The following is a 20480-nucleotide window of genomic DNA, read 5'->3' on the forward strand; positions in this document are numbered from 1 at the left end:
AGGAAGCTGCTGAAAGAGGCAGATTCCTGGTCTCCATCCCTGTGTGCTGTGCAGAGTGGGTTGTCACCCTTTCCCCGTTTTTTGTCCTCAAAAAATCCCTCCTGGGCCCTCAACAGCTGGCCCTGGCCACGGGCACGCTCTTCTCCTCTTGGTCCTTCCCTGCTGGCTGAGAGTCCTACGTGATCGCTAGGCCAGGAGCAGCCACCAAGAGACGCGATGTGGAAGCCACCAGGCTGGGGCGGCAACATGGCGGCCGGGGTCCCGGGGCACCAGCCGGGCACCCATCTCTGCACTTTCACGTGCGAGAGAACAAGTTCTACTTTGTAAAAGCCTTTGTTATTTTGGGTTTTCTGCCCCCTGCCCCGCCCCACCAAATCTGACCGAATCATACCTAATATACCTCATTCTGGAGAGATCCTAGAAATATGCATTCTTATAGCTCTCCAGATGTTTTCAAAATAAACCAAAGCTTGAGAACTGGCCCAGCTAAATACCCCTGCATCTCACTGATGGCAGTGAATCACACACTGATGGCGTGGGCTGGCCCTGGCTCTTGGAATGAACACCTGGGAAGGCTGGGTGGCCACGGCACCTCTGTGTAGTCCTGAGGACCTGACCACACACATATTCTACATGCATGTAGGGGCAGGGCTCCTGGGATCTGTACGCATGGCCCCGATGAACGTTGCTCCTGACCGAGAGCTGGGTCTGTTATCTGAAGACACCGATGAGGCCTGTTGCGGAATTATTTTAAACCAATTGAACTGGGTATATTGATAATAATAATAATAACAATAAAGCACAACCCAGAGAAGCCAGACAACATTAAATCTCCAACAGGTCAGGTAAGGAATGAAAAGCAACAAATGAGAAAGCAGAATGGTACCGAACACAGAGAGGAAAAATTATCTTTGGAGCAGGAACGATTCAGATTCGACACTAATCAGCAAAGCAGGGCCCAGGTGAAGACGAGTTCCAGCTCCTTTGCATCTCTCCTCAGCATCCCCACGCTCGGCTGAAGTAGCAGCCCACATGTCTGAAGCCTGCAGAGAAACTTCTTTCTGTTCTGTAAGATTCCACTGCTGGTTCCAGGACGCCACCTCCTCCTCTGCTGATCACAGACTCGCCCCTCCATCTGGTGTGTCATCCCTTTCAAGTTCAAAGGCTTAACACAGACATTTTATCTAATCTAGGGCTTCTTTTGAGAACCAGGCCTGAAACAATCTTGTTATTCCAAGGTGTGTTTTGCGGGAGGAGGCCCTGGGAGGAGGTTCCAACTCTCAGACACTCGTCCAGCCCCCTGGGGCTTCAGGGCGTCACTCACCTGGTGCCCTCGGGCTGCCCATGTGTAAACCGTGAAGGCCGAGCCCAGAGGTGTGCTGAGGGTGACCCCTGTTGCTGAGTTTGCAGAGAGAAGAGCCATTCCTCTGAGAAGGGAATCCAGCAGCCTGCCCACAGTCAGGCCCACCTGGGCAGCACCTGACACAGTTAGGGCTGGGCAGTGCGGCCTGGATTTTTCCTACTCAAGTGGCCCTGGCTCCGGAGCTGTGCTCCATGGTTAGTAGCCAACAGGGCTCCAGGATGAGTTTAACCCATGAAAGGATGTGGTGAGACGTGATGCTGTGTAGACGGGGAGTGAACTGGAAGAAAGCAGAGGAGATTCCCACATGCAGTGGATACAGGGGCTTAACATTATATTTATTTAAAATTTTTTATTGAAATACAGTTGATTTACAATGTTGTGTTAGTTTCAGGTGTCCAGCAAAGTGATTCAGATGTATGTACACATATATATATTCTTTTAGAGTCTTTTCCATTATAGGTTATTACAAGATATTGAGTATAGTTCCCTGTGCTATACAGTAGGTCTTTGTTGTTTATCTATTTTATAAATAGTAGTACACACTACTATATGTTAATCCCAAACTCCTAATTTATCCCTCCCCTGTTTTTTACCTTTCCCCTTTGGTAACCGTACATTTGTTTTCTATGTCTGTGAATCTATTTCCCTTTTGTAAATAAGTTCATTTGTATCATTAAAAATTACATTTAGCTAGCTCCCAAATGTGCTTCTAAATTTCTCAGCTGGGCCCCTAAATCTTCATGTCTTTCCTCTATCTTCTGTTATCTCAACCTTCTTTTCCACTTTTCATATCTCTTCGTCTGTCTCTGTTGTATTTTCTGGAAAATGTCCTCACCTTTGTCTCTAAACTTTTCTACTGAGTTCCATTTCTATCATACTTTTCATTTCTAAGAGCTTTTTGTTCTCTGAAATTAAAAATAGTATGTATTGTTCTGTTTTGTCTCATGAGAGTAACATATTATCTGAGGATATTAAGAAGAGGTTTTGTCCTGACACTTGCTTCTCCTCTTATGATCCCTATTTTCTCCTATTTTCTCTCTGCTTCTGTTTGTTGCTTTGATTTCTATCTTTCAGGCGAGAAGGTTTCTTCAGTCCAATCACGTTCTTTCTCGTGGGCCACATTTAGGAACCTGGGGCTGAGGAGCTGATGGGAAGCTCTGAGGAGAAGGGAAGGTTTGCCTGGGGCATTTGGGTCCTCTGGTCGGCATCCCCTGGACCTGGCTTGGTCAGTTTCTTCTGGGAAGGATCCCTCAGTCCCCACCCCGGTGGGTGAAGCGTAGCTGCCTCGTGTCTGGGACAAGGAAAGAGAAGGAAGTCTCTCCATCAGTGTGAGCAACTCTTCGTCCCTGTTTCAGACCTTAAACTGTCCCAGTGTTCCTCTATTGGAGGGCCTCTGCTCTATCCTGGCCAAGAAATAAACCTCCAGTGTTCAGGGGAGTAGGCAAGGAAAAACTGGGGTTCTGATGGCTTCTTAATTTTCAAATGGCCCTTGTTTTTCTTCCACAGCCCATCCATCGACTTTCCAAAAGCAGCTGGAGGGGCCCATGCCGAAGCCTTCTCATCAGAGGTGATATTCTAAAGGGCTAAGCCACCAGCGTGGAGACCACAGCCAACCAGGAGAAGCACCATGCGGTCTAAACTGAGCACTGCCTGTGCCTTGTGTGCTGAGGACCACTCTGGGGGCGGGTGGGGAGGGGTTAGGAGAAACCAGGTCAGTGCTTGGGGTGGGACTCGGCTGTCTTATGTTTGTGCTGCATCATTTCCCACTCTCCCTTTGCTTTCCAACTTCCACAATTTTGTTGTTGATGTTTCTTCTCTTTGCTCCTTGTGGGTTATGCGTTAAATTTTATTTTCTGTTTCATTGGTGGGGCTTAAGAACACCTGAAAGTAGAGAAAGTTGCTCTGCCCTCTTGACCTGGAGCTCCTCATTCATTCTTTTGAAGAAGGACGGGGGTGAACAGAAAGGTCAATATGCAGACAAGAGAAGCCCAGAGCGGCAGAAACAGGCAGCGCGCCCACCCTTAGCAGAGTCATCCCTGCAACCGGGCCGCCTGGGGGTGATGTTGGCTCTGCCACTGACTCACTGTGCCACTGTACCCTCTACGCCTGGGTTTTTATATGTAAAAGGGCCAGTAAGAGCCTTTACATCATAGGTATATTGTAAGCATTCGATGAGGGGTATATGGAAAGCACTAAGAACAATACCTGACCTAGAAACTGCTGTATCAGTGCTAGCCGATTTTTTTTTTTTTTTTTTTTGGTTACGATTGTATAAAATTTCTGGGGTCGAGAAATAACTTTTGAAAACATGGCTCTTTAAACAGTTCAACCTGTTGTAGAAAAACGAGAAGCAGCTTGAGAGTGATCAGGATGAGTCTCTACCTCAAGCTTCCTAACCATCTCCCCTGCATAGTCCATGGGCCACTTCTGCGGACCTGTAGGAAGCTGGCAGAACTCACAGGTTTCCAGAGCAGGTCCTGCTGATAAAGCCTCTGCAGATATATTCCTGCATCTCTGGCTGATTCCATCTGCAGATATATTCCTGCATCTCTGGCTGATTCCATCTGCAGATATATTCCTGCATCTCTGGCTGATTCCTTCTGCAGATATATTCCTGCATCTCTGGCTGATTCCATCTGCAGATATATTCCTGCATCTCTGGCTGATTCCTTCTGCAGATATATTCCTGCATCTCTGGCTGATTCCATCTGCAGATATATTCCTGCATCTCTGGCTGATTCCATCTAGTGAAGAATCCTTGAAGTTGAATGTAAAAGAAGTTTTTTTGCCATTTCTTTATGAAAATATTTCACACATCACGCAGCTTTTAGAGACGACTACATTGGTAGCAATGGCCTCTATTTTCAAAGGAGTCTTTTTTCAGGTCTGGCTTCTCATGGCAAATGTATGATTCAAAGTGATTTTCATATATATGTGTTAGCATACAGTATTTGTTTTTTTCTTTCTGACTTACTGCACTCTGTAGACACAGGGAGGGGAAAGGATAAGCTGGGATGAAGTGAGAGAGTGGCATGGACATGTATACACCACCAAATGTAAAATAGATAACTAGTGGGAAGCAGCCGCATGGCACAGGGAGATCAGCTCGGTGCTTTGTGACCACCTAGAAGGGTGGGATAGGGAGGGTGGGAGGGAGACGCAAGAGGGAGGGGATATATGTATACTATACATATAGCTGATTCACTTTGTTATACAGCAGAAACTAACACACCATTGTAAAGCAATTATACTCCAATAAAGATGTTAAAAAATAATAAATAAATAAATAAATGACTTTCAGATTGACTTTAATTTGGGGGAAAAAGAAAGCAGTGGACTTAAATTAGGAATTTTTCTTTTTAGAAGCATTCTCCCTCTCTCCTCCTCCTCCACACACACACACGCACACACACACACACACACACACACACACACACACACACACTCACAGAGATGATTTTTCTCCATAGACTGGGAAAACATTCTTTATCCAAGACTGAATTCTCTGCTTTGTGGCAAAAAGTATTTCTTCCATTCTAATGCTACTTAGTGTTTGGCATTAATTTGGTAACAAATCAGCAATAGACAATTTGACATAGCTAAAGTCAGGTTTTTTTGGTCCATGTCAAGATAATAAGGACACCTAGGAACTCAAAATGATATGATCACTTTCACAGAAGACCTTTCTCTCCGTGGGTCTAAAAATCATGCCAAAAATAGCACTAGATACCAAAAGGACAAGTGGCCTGGCTTAATGCCCTGTTGTTGATAGGACGGGCATCTTGTTGTCAACAAGAAGTTGCAAGTGGCAGAGGGCATCCCACCTCTGAAAATAAACACTTCCCATGACTGGAGTTGCGTTGTTTAGCATCTATGAAACACAGGGATCTGAAGGTGAAAGTCAAACGTAAAGACCAACCACAACACTACCACCATCGACAACAGTGAGACCCGTGCTTAGAGGTTACCACTGCATGGTAAGAACCAATTCTTTTGAAGGATATATTTCTTTATATTTTTAATTGACTTTAATTAGATGACTTTTTACAGCCAAATTTTAGTCAAACTCATAAGGATCTATATATAACCAAGAAAGATAGTCTATTAATTTTTGATGAGAAATACAACGGGCCAATTGATCAGGCTCACGTGAATGAAGCAATTAAGCTCAACTGTCATCAGAAGCTGCCCGGTTAGCTGGACAGAGTGAAGGGATGAGACCTGTCATTCAGACAGGGACATTGGCCTCTCTATGGGCAAGGACAGCTTTCCTCTGCAAGGGTGGGCGCACTGCCTGTTTCGGCCGCTCTGGGTTTCTCTTGTCTGAGTATTGATCTTTCTGTTCACCGGCTCTTTCTTCAAAAGGGTTCAACCCAACCCTTCTATTTCAGATTTTTATTCCCTACAAAATAAGCATGCCCGAGTTCCCTCCCTGGATTGAGTTCTCAGCATCACCACGTGGTCCAGCCACATAATTTCAGATAAATACCTGGGCTGTGCCCACAGGGACTAGGGCAACCAGTGCCATTGGATTTCCTTGACTTTCAAAAGACAAGTTTTCCCTTTTTCTCAGGGTTCCTGGGAAAGTTGGGGGGGGTGGGGAACAGGGGATGGTCATTTGAAAGCTCAGGTATGCTCAACACATGGAAGTAGGAATTTTAATGCAAAACCAAAACTATATTCTTAGTACTTTCCAAAGTCACATAAGACTCTGACAGCCCTTTAGAGCATCTGGAGCAGTTGCCTTTAGCTCCAGGAACAAGGAGACCAAGGGCAGTGCCTGAGGTTACACAGTAGAACCCAGCTCCGTGACCTTCAGCCCAGGTTCGAAAGGTCACCTCCACCGAGGTGCACACTCACCGTTTCCTCACGGGACAGAGACTCTCAGGGATGACCTTCTTTTGGGAAAAGCACACCTTCACTGCTTCCAAACCCCAGAGCCTCTCCTCTAGGAGGTAACGCTGTCTTGGTAGCCGACACATGGGACAGCGCACAGCAGACTGGAGGGGGCTAGCCTGGAGCCATGATCTCTGGCGGGTGGTCTGGGATCACCAGGGACACACAGGGCCCTCGGGGTATCCTCCCATCTGGCCTCTTAGCATGTTTATACTTAATATGTGATGATGTATAATTTTCTTTTGATAGGGGTCACTTATTTGCTTCATATATCCTTTGTCTGTCAAATCAAAACAGCACCGATGTTGACTGCTACTCTCTGACGTCAAACAGAACATAAATTGCAGCTCGAGGCCACGCAGACACACACTGAGTAGAGGCACCCATCAACGTCACCTCCGCTGGTCAAACAATGCTGGTTACTGGGTCATGCCCGGACCTCAGAGCTAGTGAATACTGGCCCTACTGTGTGCTTCAAAGGGCCCTCAACACAAGGGGGAAGAGCTACCTCCATAAAACGAAGGGTGTGGTGCTCAGTTTGCCTCAGTGTCTCTCGTCAGACTGGAATGCAGAGCAAAGTGATGTTGTCACAGAGAGGATGCTATGCTTGGAGCCGCAAGAGCCCCGCTGAAGTCCTGGCCAACAACCAGCTGTGTGACCTTGAGCAGGTTACTCCAACTTCGAGCCTCAGCTTTCTCATCTCTGAAGTGGGGCTAAGACCTACACCCCATCATTGTTACGAGTACAAAATAAGCTTCCATATGTTAAGGTCTGTGAATCAGACGCACGATAAGTGCTCACGAAATGCCTACATATGCATTCGAAGGTTCATTCATTCATTCATAAAGGAAATCAAGAGATTAGGGAGCAGAAAGGAATTGGGGCCTACGCTGGAGCTTACATGGTACAGTTTCTAAAGACACGCATAGAGGCATAAGGAAAGAACTTCATTTGAGGCACCAAGGTGACAAGATGGAAAGTGGAATGAGGGTGGCTCCTGCCTGGAGTGACGGGTGAGTCTGGGCAGGGCAGTTTGGGTGAAATGGTTTCGAGCTGAGTGGACGGAGCCCAGGAGCCGGATGGTGTTCAGATGCCACAAGGTCAGCAGTAGGAAACTGCAGGGAGAGAAGCAAAGGAAAGATCCCGAGGGCTGCCTGTGGCCTGCAAGTAAGGGAGACAGACCAGGGGCCGGCAAAGGATGGCAGCACCCTCCCTGGGGCCATGTTCACGGGCTTCAGCAGGACGTCTGCTCTTAGCTTCAGTCCTGGTTCAGGAATTCTAGTTCTGACACCACTGATGCATAAGTGTGAGGCTCACATCAGCCCTCACTTGAATTTTTTTCTCTCCTTACTTTCCACGTTGGGCCGTTTGTGCAGGGAGCCTGGGAGGAAGCCGTGTTTGTTAGCACTGCCCCAAAAGCCCGTCCAAGTGCTTGGAATGTCGATAGAAATGTACATCAGGGCCATGATGCGGTGAATCAAAGATGTGCAGAGAGATGGAAAAGCCTTGACCTTGTGTTCGTACTTGGGAACTGGTGTCCACATGTCTGAGTTCATGGACCAGGCTAACTCTCCACAGCAGCGGTCCACAACCTTTTTGGCACCAGGGACCAGTTTCATAGAAGACAATTCTTCCACTGACTGCGGGGGGGGCGGGGGGTGGATGGTTCTGGCACATTACATTTACTGTGCACTTTATTTCCGTTATTATTACATTGTAATATATAATGAAATAAGTATACAGCTCACCGTAATGCTCACAGGAGGTGGAGCTCAGGTGGTAAAGCGAGCGGTGGGAAGCCGCTGTGTATACAGATGAAGCTCCGCTCGCTCACCTGCCGCTCCCCTCCTGCTGTGTGACCCGGTTCCTAACAGGCCACGGACTAGTGCCGGTCCGTGGCCTGGGGGTTGGGCATCCCTGCTCTACAGGGTTCTTGGGCCGCAGCCCTCCCCCTGCAGTGTGGGAACCTCCGTAGGCCTTGCTGGATGGAGAGAACACCGGGTTATAGGGGAGGGTTGTTAGTTTACGGTCCAGAGAGGCAGAAGCCTTACTGTTGTGTGACTGCTTAATCCAGGTGCCTCGGCCCCGGCAGTGCATCGACCTGCCCCTGAGCGTCCCAGTGGCGGCAGGCGGTGCTGGCCGAGCTGAGTCCTGGGAGCCGAGAGCTTCACCTGAACAAACAGCTGTGTCATCTCCACCGAATGCTGTGCGATTCAGGTCTGGGAATCAGGCCTTCTCAATGAGAAAGGCCACAGCTTATGTTCTTTCGGCCATTGTGAGCAGCTTCAGAAATACTTACTAGTCCGGTACACAGCCTGGATGGGCTGTCCTTTGGAGGACCAGCGCTGTGGCCTGCCTCCTTCCCTGCTGTAGTCAAGACACAACAACAGAGCAGACAGGAGCGCCTGACACAGCCTACCATGCCCTTTGCTAGCCTAGACGGGAACCCGAAGGTCAGAGGCGGGTGTCTGCTGTACAGATGCTGGATGCTGGGTGTGGGGCCTCTGCTCCCCTTCAGCCTTGAAGCAGCTGGCAGACGCAGTTCAGCGTCAAGCTGCTGGAACATGCACACTTTTGGACCGGGTCCTTCCGCCAACGAGAGGTGATTCTCAAAAAGAGACCCCCTCCTCCTAAATCAATCTGTCCAGGAGGTGAGTGATGCTTGGGGCTGGAGTCCTCTTAACCGCTCCTGAGGTTTGTGCCAGGGCGGCCCATGAACAGCCTCTTCAGGGAGTTTCCACCCTGCTCGCCACCTACTTCCCCAAGGACCTGTCATTTACAGAGCGCTGCAAAGGGAACGATTGTGGGGACCTGGCTGGAAGGGCCCCCCGAGTGCCCACGTCAGGCAGGAGAGGCACAGGCTCTGCCCTGGGCAGGAACCCCAGCACGCAAATCAGCTGGCCTCTCGCAGGGACCAGGTGGAGGATGGGGCGGGGAGTTTACAAAGGGGGTCTGGACAGCCCCCTTGGAGAGCAATCTGGCAGTTTCTTACCAAATTATACATTTACCGTATGGCCCAGCCATTCTACCTCTAGCTACTTACCCAAGAAAAATGATAACGTGCCTATGAGAAATTCTGTATGCGAACATTCACAGCAGTCTCGTTCACAACAGCCCCAAGCTGGAAGCCACTCAAGTGTTACACGGCGAGAACACATGAGCAAACTAGTCTATCCACTCACTGGACCACTCCTCAGCAGTAAAAGGAATGACCTACCTGCACCAGCAGCGACGTGGGTGAACCCTGAAAGCAGGCATGCTAACGAAGCAGCCACTCACCAGGACTACGTACACATGACTCCATATATAAGACATTCTGGAAAAGGCAGAACTACAGGGCTGGACGCCAGGGGCACCCACAGTGGGTGGGGGATGGGCATGGCGGAATACTCTGGGGACATGGAAATGTTCCCTGTCTTGGTTGTGGAGGTGCTTCTGTGATTGCACCCGTTAGTCAAAACATAATGAAAACTTCTCATTTAAAAAGTGTGAGTTTTACTATAAGTAAGTTATGCTGCAATGAGGCTGTAGCTATATAGATGTGACCAGTGTATCCTTGTCTCTCTAGAGTCTGGATGACCGCCCATCCCACTGTCCTTGAGAGCTGCTTTTCTGGACAAGGCTGTCCTTGAGGTTTAATCTATGCGAATGTCACTGAAGTAAATAAGGCAGGGGGCTTTGTGTCCAGCCCCCGTACGGACCGCCTAGATCAGAGAGAAGGTGATGTGAAGACAGAACAAAATAGACTAGACAGCAAGCGACACACGTGGCCTTTCCACTCTCCATCCGTGGCTAGTATAGTCCTGCTTGTGGCGGGGGTGTGTGCCCATCATTTTGCAGCAGGAGTGGATGCACAGCACACGCTGCTGCAAGCATCTGGCAGGCTTGGCCTCCAGGGCAGTCTGCCACATGCACCAGCCTTTTCTCTTTAGGAAAAGGTCTGTGAACAAGAACAGAGCTGACCTCAGGGATGCAGACAGAGTCTTCTCAGGTGACTGACACTCAGGCCCAGTTGAAAGGGTTCAACATAGTTGCCTCTAATTTTGTGTGACATAGAACTGGCCCTGTGATTCTTCAAGAGAAGCTGGTGAGCAAATGCACGAATCGGAATAGGCGGCTTCCAGGCTGAGCCCACTAGGTGGCGCTCACGTCAAACTCCAGCCCAGACACAGGATGAGCCTGAGTCCACTGTCCCATTCTGGGCATGAACTCAGAAGACAAAAGCGCAAGGCTGTATCTCATCTCCGCGGTGCAGACGGCAATGCTATTGAGCCTTTAATGCATATCATTAAATAAATCTCCAAGAACGCTGTTAACCTGCGACCTGCCACTATTTCTCTGTCGAGAGGACAAAGAAATCAGTGTTTCTGGGGAAATGTTTGTCATTTTTTTCCAGAAATAGAAGGGTTATTTCTCAGCTCCGGATAAAGTCCTGGGGGTCACTTAGTGATGAGAGCAAGTGAAGAAGTGGGGTAGGACCAGCTGACCCCAGATATTCAAACTAGAAACACCAGTAACTTAAAAGAACTCTCGTGAGGTCCCACCCTCTGAGACTCTGGTCTAACTGATTTGGGGTGGGTCCCAGGCTTGCATCTTATACTAGACAATATCATTTAATTAATTAACTAACTTCCTCAACTGTCAGCCAACATCTACGGACTCCCTCTTGCACTGGGAACAATTCAAGGATACGAACATACACGTTTAGGCTCCACAAGGCGCCTGACAAAATGACGCATCATGCATATCTTCACCTCATTTCCAAACGGGTTTGTTTGCCTGAAAATCTTCAGATGTGGCAGGCAAGTTTTTGAGGACAGCAAATGATTCAGTGGAAAAGAACCCCTTTGCATGTGGCTAGTGGCTTTTCTGCCGGTAGCTCAGATCTACGGGTGCAGCCTCTCCTGTGGTTATTCTTGGGCAGCCCTGTTCTCATCCTGAGCAACGGCCACCAGGGCCACAGACACAGGCCAAGCCCCTCCCAGCAAAACCCCTCTTTCTGACACCTGACACCTTAGAATTCAGGAGAGAAATGTGTCGGGCAGTAAATGCATATTGAAAACATTTCTAAACATTCTGTTCAGAAACATTATATACCTACAACAAGGTAACTAGCAATCTAACGCAAGGATACATTACAGTGTGAAATGTGAGGCAGTCTTACTCCAGGGGTGCAGGAAGCTGCAGGGGGATTTTTACGGGAGGGGTTTTGATGTCGGGGCTTGAAGGAGCAGAAGGAGTTGGACACCATGAGCAGGAAGTTTCTGGCGCGTGTGTGGAGGATGGGGTGAAGGTAGGGGAGAGCAAAGGCGGGAGGGCCTTCTGCGGGGGGCAGTGCTGGCACACGCCACCGATGCGGTCCTTGAGGCAAGCAGGTCCGGCACCTGGAAGGCATCACGTGCATCTCCACTCCCCTCCACCTCCACCCTGACGCGTCGATCACGGCATCCTTCCCCACAGAGCCCAGGCCTAGCTCTAGACCACCTTTAAACTCAGCGCTCCAGGAAGCCATTAGAACTGATCAGAGCTGGCACCGAGGATGAGATTTATTTTCTGTCTAAAGGTAGGGAAATTGCGGGGAGAGAGATTAATTAGATTTGGTTGTATAATGGAAGGTCTTGTTTCCACCATGAAAAAAGCCCGTAGTGCATTCTGCACTCCAAAATAGGCACTTAAACGCACCATCTCGTTATCCTACAGTACTTCATAACCTTTACATGAACCCTATCAGTCAGGCATTTTATTTCCATCATATGTGCGGAGTAATAGTGCCGAGAGAAGCAAAGAAACTTTTTCATGATTACACAGGTAGAAAGGCTGACTGGGAATTTATTCCCAGATAGATTTGACTTTAAAGTGCATGTTATTTTGATAGTGCTTGCTAACAGTTTGGATTTCAGGGGAGGAAGGGAGAGATGGAGGGTGGCCTGGAGGGGAAGGGAGCAGGAGGGGCGGAAGCAGCTAGGACCAAGTCCTACAGGAGAGCTCGGAGCTGTCCACAGTTCTGAAATTACTGTGAAAGCCGATTACAGCAGGACTCTCCCTGCCGGATGCCACGGTAGACACGTAAAATGCCATTCTCAGAACTCTCTTTCTCCTACATTTTGGCTTCATGTTGGCACCTCCTCAGGGTATACAAGCAATCCTATTCATGCAACTTCCGGCAGCTCTGCAGAGCAAAGTGTGTCTGAGTGGAAGGTCCAGTGCAGGGTCCTGGGAAGGAGATGTGGAGACACACACTGCTGGGATTCTCCCCACTGCCCTCATGAACTCACTACTTTCAATATTCTCATGCATCAGGCTCAACTCACACAGGCACAGGCTGCCACAGATTTAATTAGAGGGACATGGAGCATAAACCCTTGGCATCTGTCTTCATTTTCCAAGTGAACACCAGATGCCCATAACCCCAATCATGTGGTCCCTACACTGAGCCTTCACTGCTCCCCACCGGGTCTCCTAATTGGCTCCATGTTCCTGTTCATCCCTTTCCTTCTCTCTACACACATGCATAAAACTAATCCACGCCCGCCACCTTCACCACGTCTCTCTTCTGCTCCGTGTTCAGTGTGTTCTTATTGGAAAGACCCATCACACCGGGGTGGGGTTTAGGTCTTCCACACGCCAGGCTCACCCTAAACCCACCCAACCCTATCTCTCCCCATGCAGAGCCCCATGAGAACAGCCCTGCTCGGGCCTGGCCTGGCACCCCACTAACTCCAGGAAGATGCTGGCTCATGGAAAAGGTCAAGCCTGTTTAATGATTTACCCGACCTGGAACATCTCCTCTCTGTCTCCATCTATTAGACCAAACCAAATCAAACAAGACAAAACTTACTCAATTATAAGGCTCCACTCAAGCCAGACTTCCTTTCTGAGATCCTTTATGACATCTCTTCTTTTGTGTTCAGTGTCTAAAATACCCATTTGAGGCACTTAATTTTATATTGTTATGTAAGTCTGTGTCTTTCCTCTTCAACAAGATTTTAAACTTCTGAAGGATAGCAGCTGTGCTTTTGTTGCTCAATACAGCATTTCAATAAATGTTTGTTGACTTATATTGTCTTTTCGGCTTCCACTGGAGGCAAAATAAGAAAGTCTTAAAAATTAATTGCAGTAAGTCAGATTGAGATGAGATAAACAGAACTTATTGAGCATTGAGAACTGTAGATAGTTGAAGCTATAGACATCTCTTTTAAGAGAGAAATTAAAATCACATGCGCAGGACTTCCCTGGTGGCACAGTGGTTAAGAATCCGCCTGCCAATGCAGGGGACATGGGTTCGAGCCCTGGTCCAGGAAGATCCCACATGCTGTGGAGCAACTAAGCCTATGCACCATAACTACTGAGCCCACGTACCACAACTACTGATGCCTGCGCGCCTAGAGCCCGTGCTCTGCAACAAGAGAAGCCACCACAATGAGAAGCCCATGCACCACAACAAAGAGTAGGCCCCACTTACTGCAACTACAGAAAGCCTGCGTGCAGCAACAAAGACCCAACGCAGCCAATAAATTAATTAATTTTTAAAAATCACATGGGCATTAAAATCACCTGAGTGTCACAGAACAAGTCTTAGCTTTGAAAAATTATTAAAGGGAATTTTATTATTGTAGGCGTTATATCATTCCTCTCCTTGTAACGGAAAGGATTTGAGCTGGCTAGAAAGTAAAGTCTAAAAAAATTTAATTACAAGACTATAAATATATATTGGGGATATATTACAATATGAAGAATAACATTCCCAGGCATTCACTAGAAGCAAAATTCTCTGCTGTGCACTTTGCATGTGTCATTCCACTTAATTCTTATAATGTGCCTATGAGGTGAACACTATTATTAACATCTTAAAAATATGGAAACTAAGATCTGTAGAAGTACAGCAACTATCAAGGTCACACAGCCAACAGTCAGTTGCAGACTGGAATTCACATTAAGGTCTCTGGGACCACAGGGCTTCAGTTCTTAACTCCTGTGTCATGATATCAGGCAAGGTACTGGGGCATTGTGCTATGTTGTCAACCTAGATTTCTATTTTCTAAATAAATGGAATGCTCTTCTGCATCCCAGCCTATAATGTTAGAGAGTAACCCTGGGCAGAAGGAATCTATGTCTCAGTTTATTATTTTCACAGATGCAGAATGTGACTTCATAAGTCAACCGGAGTTCCAAAGGAATACAATTCTGTACAATTTGTTTGGTACAGGTAAATAAGCAAGGTTAGGGCAACAATATCCACAGAGGATGGCCTGACATGTAAACAAAATGCCTCTGAATACTTCTCAGTTTCTGTTCTATTATTGCTCTGCTTGTCAAACTCCAAAATGCCAATGCTACATAACTACAGGGTATACCAAATTTTTCTTAAAATTGATTTCTGTTACAGAAGGATTGATTTTCTCTAGCCCATATGATTTTCAGAATGATCTTAAAAGATACAAGAAATTATAATTATATAGAAATATAATTTTTCTAAAAAAAAGCACTCAAGCCAATGGGAAAACTAATCCAAAAAAGAGTCATGTCAGGAAAATGTCAAGAAACAGCCAAGTCTACCAAAAACTGCTATGAAAACACACAATGGACCCTTAACAGAGAACATTTACCTGGTTATAATCTCTATTATGAAAGATTGCTTTATTTTGTTGACATTCTGATATAAAGACTTAGTGAAACACTTTATGTTAAAAATAATAGCTTTGGGCTTCCCTGGTGGCGCAGTGGTTGAGAGTCTGCCTGCCGATGCAGGGGACACAGGTTTGTGCCCCGGTCCGGGAAGATCCCACATGTCGCGGAGCGGCTGGGCCCGTGAGCCATGGCCGCTGAGCCTGCGTGTCCGGAGCCTGTGCTCCGCAATGGGAGAGGCCACAACAGTGAGAGGCCCGCGTACGGCAAAAAAAAAAAAAAAAAAGCAATAAATTAGCACCACTAAAAATCTGATATTTACAGCTGTAATTTTACCCAAGGCAGTTGTTCTGATGGCACAGGATTGAGAGCGAGCCAGGCCATGCTGGATTCCAGCTCTCCTGGGCACCAGCTATGAGATGACAGAGTTCTCACTGTGAAAGGCGGAGAAGAATGCTTTTTTGCAGGACTGATATGCTAGGGTGGGCGCACTTAAGACTCATTCAATACATGATGGCAATTATTATTACTATGATTATTTAAAAAATACCAAAAGCAGCTCACTCTTCGTTGGCATCCTCTATGGAGGGGTCATCATCCTCATCGTGAGCACTGAAACCAAGGCTTCAGCCACACCATCTTGTCCTTCGGTTTGTGGCTGGTTTGGCAAACTCTTGTGCCAGGTCCTCAGAACCTATTTCTCTTAAATTCTAACTGATGCAGTAAAATCTTTACACCATGTGTCAAGCACAAAATGCTTTTCAAGTTTTGAGTTTTACAAATTTATATAAGATGAAATGAAACATCCATCATCTACAATAAATTCTATTGTTCCCAGAAGGGGTAGATAAATCTCAAGGCATAATATACTCCTGCCTGCCGTGACCTTGGAAGATGCATATCTGCTTGAAAAATAATAGAATAATTCGTCCTTAGTGAAAAACATTTGAGTTTCTATTTGCACTGTGCTTTTTTTTAAAAAAAACACCTATGGATACTTTGTTTTCACTACGGGGGTCATCTTCAGTTTCTCGGGGCTTGGTTTTTCTACTAGTCTAATGGAAACGATTAATCACGTTTGGCCGCATGTCTACATGTATCTTTCATTTATCAAGTGAAATTATTTTCCCCATGTTGTTTTTCCAAGGATATGCTCATATTCTACCTAAACTTAGTAGAAAACAGCCAGCAGCAGTTGTGAAACACAGATGCTGTGATTAATGCTCTCTATGGAACAATACTTTTTAGCAACTCCTGCTGTTTGTTTAAATTTGCTTAGGAAAATTAGGATGCCTCCCCGTAAATAGTCACAGGAATTTACACAACATTGCCAGTAGCACAATTCCATTTCTTTGAACATTTCCTGAGCACTTCACCTTTCCGAACAAAAAGTGAGAGAAACCGTGGAGGGTATGAAGGAGAAGGAAAAGGTGGGAACAAGAACACAGGCAGGGGTGAGGGTGGAGGGGTTGTAGGTGGGTGGGGGAGGGGAGGAAGAAGGAGGAAGGAGGAAGACGAGGGGAGAGAAAGAAAATAAAAATGGAAGCAGTAAAAGCCATCCCTGCCACACTCTCCTTGCTCTGCAACTGGTTTTCCCCTTGCCCACTCAACAAATGGCTCCACCAAACTTCAATCATGTCTTAACACCTCCGGACTCCAAAGATGAGTTCCTGATAACGCACCCCACACTGTGTGCGGCTGTGTCTACCCAGAACTGAAAACTCAGCAAAATCACACTTGCACTCATGTCTTCCCTCCCCACTCACACTTTTGGGTCCCAAATGTTGCATTTTTGAGAAACAAGATGAGCTTAGGGGTGCTGCCCTCTCTATTACGTATATAAAACCAGGAACCTTCCTGGGAGTCCTAGGTCGAATCACCATGCCCTAGAGGGGCCACAGCTGATTACAAAGTGGGGCGGGGAAGGGGGAATCTTTCTCTGCAAACCTGGGAACCAGAGCAGGAAGTGGTGGAGCTGTTCTAGGAAGGGGGGCTTCACAAATAGGCAAGAAACTGGACTCAAGTGACCCCCTCGGCCCTGGAGGCATCACGGAGGTCCCACAGCATGGGGACACTTTGCTGTCAAGAAATAAGGTGCCTCATTTCCTGCCCTAAGAATTAAGCAACTAATCAGCGCTCTGCTTTGCGCTTTGTTTTGCAGATTTCACGTTAAAAGAAAATGAAAGAACAATCTTACCCATGAGGAATTTTGCTCAGGACATAATATCCAGTATAGGAGTGTTGATATATCTGAAACAGACAAAAAAACACAAGAAACAATAAAACAGGCGTTGAGACAAAGGTTGTGATTATGATATTTTTCAAATCACTGTGACTCCTAATAAACAGCCCTGGACCAAAAGTAGTCAGTCCGGAGACCTGGCGGCAAAGTCTTTTATTTACTCAGGAAGTTAATTTGCATACCCTGTTTGTTTTATTTTCACCATTTGCATGTAGTTTACCGGGGCAGCCAGAGGCTAGATGTCATCTCCATGACTACCTGGCTTGTGATTAAATCAGGGGCAGAGACTTCCAGCTCAAATAAATGTAGCACAGAACTAAGAGAACACTACTCACTGGAGGCTACCTGACAGCCAGCTGGACCCTGAAACTGTAAGACCCACGCACTGCTGTAAACTATGGCCGATTCTACTGTGAATCCTCGGTGAGTACTGAAGCCAAGATAGGCTTCACTGGGCAAACTCCTGCCCCCTTGGACAATTTGATGTGCAGGTTTTAGCTTCACGGAATGGTCAATAAACTAAGAACTCATTGCAAGGGGAGCATGGCTTTCAAAACTAAGGTAACAACAACAAAACAGCATTTCCAAACTCCTGTAACCCCCAAATCTCAGATGTCCCTCTTAAACTCTTGAACCCAGGAGAATACTCCCCAACCCATAAATGCAGTGACTACAATGCGAGGGATACCCCCAAAGAAGGGAGAACGTGGTCTCCATCCTCTCCAGCTTTCTGGATAGAGGCCCTCCCCAGGGTGTGGAATGTGATGGGTTACCCCGCACGGTTGAAGTGAGAACCGTACATTTCACTTTCTTTCCTCTACCTGTGGAACTTTGGAGAGTTGGCACCCTGTGTGGGCAAATGTTCAGGGACTAGCATTTTAAAAGCAGCTCTCTACAGATAACAGGTGAGGGACATGCAGCTGAGTAAGACAGATCTACTGTAGAGCACGTGTAATATGCATGCATTTGGAACTGATGATGGAAGTGAATCTTCAAAGGAAAAATGGGTAGGATTTGCTAATACCTCTGACCCCCCATCTAGTCTGGGCCCCAAGATTAATTTCTAGGAAGTCACAGTGGATCAGTTATTTGGAGAAAATAAACAACAGCACTTAAGTCCCAATGACGTTTTGCTTGCAGTGATGTCAAGACTCCTGAACCAGACACATGGGGCCTGGGGTGGCCTGCTGGATGCAGGAGATGGGCATCTGACTGGGGAGTTACTTTAAATACTGGTCTAATTATGAAGAAATAACCTCTAAGGAACAAAACCGTGAAGAAGAACTTCACAGAGCTGCCATGGCGATCTGGGCGGGGCCAGAGGACCCTAACTGCTGTTTCTGAAGTGCTGCACAGTGATGCTCCCCCAGGAGAAGAAGGAAAGACCTGTGGACCAGCCCCTGTGTCCTGAGCAGACTGATGCTCAGAGAGCCCCTCCGAGGTCCTGGAGCTTCGACTAAACGTTGCCTCTGTGAGCAGACGCTGGAGCAGAAGCTGGGTGGATCCGTCCCACTTCTCTACGGTTATGGCATCGGGTGCTGTGCTGTGTAGTGTTTCCGACCTCTCCTTCCAACACGTGTCTTTTCATACTATGTGTCTCACTTTATTTTCACAGTAACCCCAGGAAGGCAAAAGATTACCTTTGCTTGTTAAGATAGGAAGCTGAGGTGCAGAAAGGGTAGAGGAGGGTGGAGGAAAGGCAAAGGGGATGGGAGGAGGGGAGGCACAGGGAAGAGGGGCAGAGGAGGGAGGGTGGACCCTAATTCCGTACACTTGAGTGCCGGGGGACTTAGTGACTCAAACAAATAGAATGTGACAGAAATGATGGTCCTAGGCTTCTGAGAGCGGGTTATAAAAGGTAGTGTGGCCACCTCCTAGCTCCCTTTCAGATCACTTGCTCTGGGGGAGGTTGGCCACCATGGTGTGAGGACACTCGAGCAGCCCTGTGAGGAGGTCTATGTGGTGGGGGGCCGAGGTTCTTCCCCATTCGATCACCAACATCCAGCAAGGAACTCAGGGAGCTTGGAAGTGGATTCCTCACCAGCAGTCAAGGCTTCAGATGAGGCGGCCCTGGCTGATAACCTCATGAGAGAACGTGAGCCAGAGATGCTCAGATAAGATGGTCCTGAATTCCTGACCCACAGTAATCACGAGATAAGGTTGGTTATCTTAAGCCACTAAGTTTTGGATAGTTTCTTACACAGCAATAGGTAAATAACCTATCTAGTTTAAATCCAAAGAAAAAAGATAGCTAGTAAATCAGATGTGAGGACACTGAGTTACTGGGTTCCCTCCCTAAAAACTTTCAGCAACTTCTAAAACAAATATACAAATTCCTTATCGAAAAGAGTGTCAGTACAGAAGAAGTGAGGGGCTGGTGGGGGGCCATTATAGGCAAAAACACTTGGAGGAAGCCTTTGAAATGACCGCAGAGAACAGTCCAAAGCACCAAAGGTGACGGTGGTGGTGATGCTGGTGTTGAGAATGGCTAGCATTCTGAAGCACGTACTATGTACTAGGTAGCATGCCAACTCCTTAGCATACATGAATTCATTCAATCTGTATGAGGAAGGTATTAGTATTCCATTTTTAGGATAGGAGAATTGAGTCAAACGCAAGCAGGATTTGGCCTGAGGTCTGTTTCTCTCTAAGCACATATTGGAAATTGCCTGAACAAGGGGTATAGCTCTTAATTCTCAAGTTACAAATCCAAGATGATTGTTGTCAACTGAAAAATCCAGAATACCAACAGCCATAATAAACACGCAAAGTAAGGACATGTACTGTCTTTCTTGGTCTTAATCTGGAAACAGTGATTTCAATTCATTCTCTGGTTATGACATTCCCAAACCCCTAGACTTACATCTTTGCATACCTCTTTAAATATACCTGCAAATGACCCTGAAATTCAGCTTTGTGACTATCTTCTGAGTGGAAGCAATGAGAACAAGGAAGACAGAATTAAAATAACCTTATAAGGGCAATGGTAAGAAGATGAGAGAGAACTACCCCTTTACAATTCTATGTCTGTACTGTCAGACAAAAAGAAAAAAGACGGCATATATGGATGGGAAATGTAATAGAATATCCGGAAAACTAAATCACTAATTAGAAAAATTCAAACAAAATGAAAGAGAGTCAAGAAGTAGAGACTGGATCTGCCAACTATGTATGGGACAGAAGCATTCCAGAGTAAACTGTTAATGCAAATGGAAAGCCTTTAACATGAAAGTGCAATTATGACTCAGTGCTACTCAAAAAAATGGGGAAGTGGCAGGAAGATGCAAGGATTTTCTCATTGCTCCAAGATGAAACAATCAAATACCATTCCCTTCCACAAAATATTCCCTCTAC

The 20480-nt window shown here is 46.7% G+C and overlaps 1 protein-coding gene across 5 annotated transcripts in view; it reads right to left on the reverse strand.

The window, feature by feature from the left end:
• The window catches only part of DPP6 (dipeptidyl peptidase like 6), a 1028806-nt gene that overhangs the window by 225856 nt on the left and 782470 nt on the right, over nt 1-20480 (reverse strand). For all 5 annotated transcript variants that reach the window (XM_033408228.2, XM_033408227.2, XM_033408230.2 and 2 more), the window contains exon 6: nt 17082-17134. In XM_033408228.2, the coding sequence (XP_033264119.1) occupies nt 17082-17134 (53 nt within the window). The remainder of the gene's footprint in view (nt 1-17081; nt 17135-20480) is intronic.

Source organism: Orcinus orca, chromosome 9 (genome assembly GCF_937001465.1).
Source record: "Orcinus orca chromosome 9, mOrcOrc1.1, whole genome shotgun sequence".
Taxonomy (NCBI): Eukaryota; Metazoa; Chordata; class Mammalia; order Artiodactyla; family Delphinidae; genus Orcinus; species Orcinus orca.